The sequence below is a fragment of the Mustela lutreola genome, chromosome 18 (genome assembly GCF_030435805.1).
Source record: "Mustela lutreola isolate mMusLut2 chromosome 18, mMusLut2.pri, whole genome shotgun sequence".
Taxonomy (NCBI): Eukaryota; Metazoa; Chordata; class Mammalia; order Carnivora; family Mustelidae; genus Mustela; species Mustela lutreola.
Window position 1 is genome coordinate 30522962 of NC_081307.1, and position 3968 is coordinate 30526929.

A 3968-nucleotide genomic window follows, 5' to 3' on the forward strand; every position below is an offset into this window, starting at 1 on the left:
AGCATAGTTATTATGTCCCTATTTCCGAAAAGGTAGGTGAGGCTAAGATCAGAACAAATAAATAAATAAATATATCAAGCACAGAGAATCAGTTAGTGATGGAGTCAGGATTCAAAGGCAGTTTGCCTGATTCCTAACTCATAAATCCCATATTATTATGTAAGTGTTCATAAGTTTTTGAAGTTAATATTTAGGCTGAAGACACTTAAAAATACCATTTCAAAAAATAGACACTTATTTCCCAGTCATAGTCAATAGTTCTTTCACCCTGGAAAAGTTTCTCCTCCCTTCTACTCTTGATATAAAAAGTCTTCAGAACCCAGGGCACATGGGTGGCTCAGTGGGTTAAAGCCTCTGCCTTCGGCTCAGGTCATGATCCCAGGGTCCTGGGACTGAGCCCCGCATCGGGATCTCTGCTCAGCAGGGAGCCTGCTTCCTCCTCTCTCTCCCTGCCTCTCTACCTACTTGTGATCTCTGCCTGTCAGATAAATAAATAAAATCTTAAAAAAAATAAATAAAGTCGGGGCACCTGGGTGGCTCAGAGGGTTAAAGCCTCTGCCTTCGGCTCAGGTCATGATCTCAGCATCCTGGGATCGAGCCCCGCGTCGGGCTCTCTGTTCTGTGGGGAGCCTGCTTCTCCCTCTCCCTCTGCCTGCCTCTCTGCCTGCTTGGGATCTCTGTCTGTCAAATAAATAAATAAAAATATTAAAAAAAAAAAGTCTTCAGAACTCAACTCAGGGATCACTCTTCATTGAAAATTATAGCCCAATCTCACTCATGAATATAAATTTAAGCATTTAAAACAAAATAGTAATAAAACATTAAAACAATTCAGAAAATACTTTATACCCAAGTTTATTTTCTCTCAAAAAGGTAGAAATATAGAAATATACTAAATATTGACATACAGAAAATATATGTTTTCTCTCATATAAATAGGTTAAAGATGGGAGAAATATATCTTTATGTCACTAGATGCAGAAAGCTATTCAATAAGTTTTAATATCTATTCATAACTAAATCTGTTTTTTTTTTTATTTTTTGAAAGGTTTTATTTATTTATTTGACACAGAGAGAGACAGAGAGCACAATCAGGAGAAGCAAAGGAAGAAGAAGAAGCAGACTCCCCACTGAGCAGGAGCCCGACACAGGGCTCGATCCCAGGACTCCAGGATAATGACCCGAGCCAAAGGCAGACACTGAACGGACTGAGCCATGCAGAGGTCCCTAAATCTGCTAAAAACAATAACAACAACAACTATAAGTGAAAGAGTAGGGGAAGGGACAGGAGGTGCCATGACTGGCTGTGAAAATGGCAAGAAACCACTGCAGCAGCCCAAGAAGCAAGCCAAGGGGATGGATGATGAAGATAAATCATTCAAGCAGAAACACAAAGAGGAGCAAAAGGAACTTGAGAAGCTAAATATGGCGGCCAAAGGGAAGGGTCCCCTGGTCACTGGTAGAATTAAGAACTCTGGCAAAAAGCAAGCTGTTCCTTGTGCCTTAGCCAATAGCAATCCTTAATTCCATTCCTGTGTGAACTTCTGGATTTCCCGTCATCTGTTGTCCCCTATTGTTAGAATGAAGTGTTGCCTTAGATCCTGTTATACATTTAAGAATAAACTTTGTAAAAAAAAATCATAAAAAAATAGAAGAGTACCTACTTTATCCAATACAAAATATCTGCAAGCTCCCTATAACAACATGATGTGTAACTAAATATCTGAAAGTGTTCTCATTAGAGTTAGGACAAAGACAGCATTGCTGGCACTGAACACCATACTCAGAGCAGTATGTAAAAGAAACAAGAACTAGAAACTGCGTGTCTAAAACGGTTTCAGTTTCCACTTAACTTCCAGGAAGTCTGGAGAAATTCCAAGTTCTCTTTGGAAGTCCAAGTATTTTTGTATAGACCCAGACTAGAATTGGGAATCACTAGATTGAAAGCTGCACCTTCTCCTGGTGACCCAGGAGTTCCTGAGACTGCTCTGTTTGCCCCACTAACATCTCCTCTTCAGGGCAGGGTAGAGTCCCCAGGGGTCAGATCTTCCAAAGCAGGTGGATCCTAGCAAAGGCCTGTTGGCCTTGGCAAGGTTTACTTCATGTTGAGAAATCACCAGTGATTCTTCTATTTTTTTTTTTTGTACATGTAGATTTAAAAAAAATACAACAATAATAACAAATATCTCTCTACTTTGAGACAGATTAAATGTATCTTTTTAAACATAAGAAATCTTTACACCTGATAATCGTGCAATATAAGATGTACAGATGACCAAGTATGAGATTCTTTTCATACTAAAAAAAAAAAAAAAAAAAATCCTTGATATTCTGAGCCAATCCAGTGGACTTTCCTGTGACAAGAGATGTGAAAAGTCACCTTTTGGTAGAGAGAAGCATAAAAAAATTCGAATTACTTAATGCTGTTTTTCTCAGAATAAAAAAAAATTAAAATTTGGGGAATGGGGCATTACAGAATGAAAATGTAAGGAATCAATGTGCGGCTACCAGTAGTAACACAGTAATATGTTTTATTCACTAACTAGAGACAATAGGGGAAAAATAACATGTGCATTAAAATTCAAGTTCCTATCTCTCTGTGGGTGTATATGGAGTGTGATTATCAGGGCTGGCTGACACTTTCTGTGGAAGGAAAGTGTTGAATGTACCTGTGCAAGAAACCAGAAAGAGGAGATCTGGTGGGGCATGTATGAGATTTTAGGGGTAAGGGACACTCAGACTAGAATCCACTCATTCAAAACCCATTACTGGTGCCTACCCTTGGCAAGAGACTCCGCTAGGCTTTGGGGACGCAACAACAGAGCTCTGAGCCCATAAAGAGTATAGCAGTGGAAATATTCTCAAGGTGTAATTATGACACAAAGACTAACTATAAGGTTTCTAGAGCTTACAATGGGAAGGACATCTCAACTGCAAAGAGATGGCCAGAAACAGTTACCAAGAGGCATGATGGGTGCCCAAGCTGAGTTTTAAAAAGAGAAACACACTTGGAAGATCTGGGGTTGTCTTGGAAGAGGCTAATAAACATAAAGGAGTAATACCCATACCTAGATTGGAAAGGGTTCAATCAAGAATCACACAGCGTCTCTGGTTTCCAGAACACCACCCTCTTCCTCCTTTGACTTTATGGCCAAAGTTCTTGCTATTTACCTAGCTTGTACTAAGTGCACCAAAATGAGGATTTTCATGAACTATTCTCTGTTATGAGTGTGTGTGTATACACATAATTTTCACATAGTTTTTCACATATATTTCGACATAGACTTTTCCACACACACCCCCATAACCTTGAGCAAGGATTGCTAGCAAGATTAACATTGTGTCTGAATTTAGATACAGTTAAGACCTAGTCACCAACACTCTGGGTAACAAAGTGGGTCAGAGAAAGTATATGCCAACATGAGCAGAGTTCCTAAGCCACTGGGGATCAGAAAGCACTCAACCATGCCATCTTCCTAGAACTTTGCACACTAACTCCCCCCAGTTTATGTGGGGACTTAAATGTTAGTTCCTACAACAATACCACCATGTTAGAGCAACGTTGACGCTACTTTTGAGAAGTTCCCTGATTCCAGTGTACACCCGTGACTGATCACAAGAGTGCAGTAAGAATTCATCCATGTCTCCTGAGTTTCCTCATTAGCAAAGACAGCCTTATTAACCTTTTCGGTCCTGGTGAGAATTTCTGGTTCACAGAGGAATTCTTTAACTTCGACTCAAAATACAGCTTCTTTATTAATTACTATAAAACAGTAAATTTTCTGTTGGATTCAGGATCTGAAGTTTAGATAGGTTATTTTTGCTCTCCTCTGCTGTGGGCTCTAGGAAACTTGGTCTTGGACTTTGCTTCAGCCTAGTTTTCATAAAGTAGATGCACTTTCCACTGCTACATGAAGAGCGGATTCCAATCACTAGGCAGAAAATTTTTTTTAAAAAAACTAGTCACA

At 39.4% G+C, this 3968-nt stretch overlaps 1 protein-coding gene across 1 annotated transcript; it reads left to right on the forward strand.

Moving 5' to 3' along the window:
• Positions 1 to 1296: 1296 nt before the first annotated feature.
• LOC131820387 (translation machinery-associated protein 7-like) lies at positions 1297 to 1524 on the forward strand. Its single transcript, XM_059155962.1, has one exon. The coding sequence runs from the start codon at positions 1297 to 1299 to the stop codon at positions 1522 to 1524; it is 228 nt and encodes a 75-aa protein (XP_059011945.1).
• The last annotated feature ends 2444 nt before the right edge of the window (positions 1525 to 3968 follow it).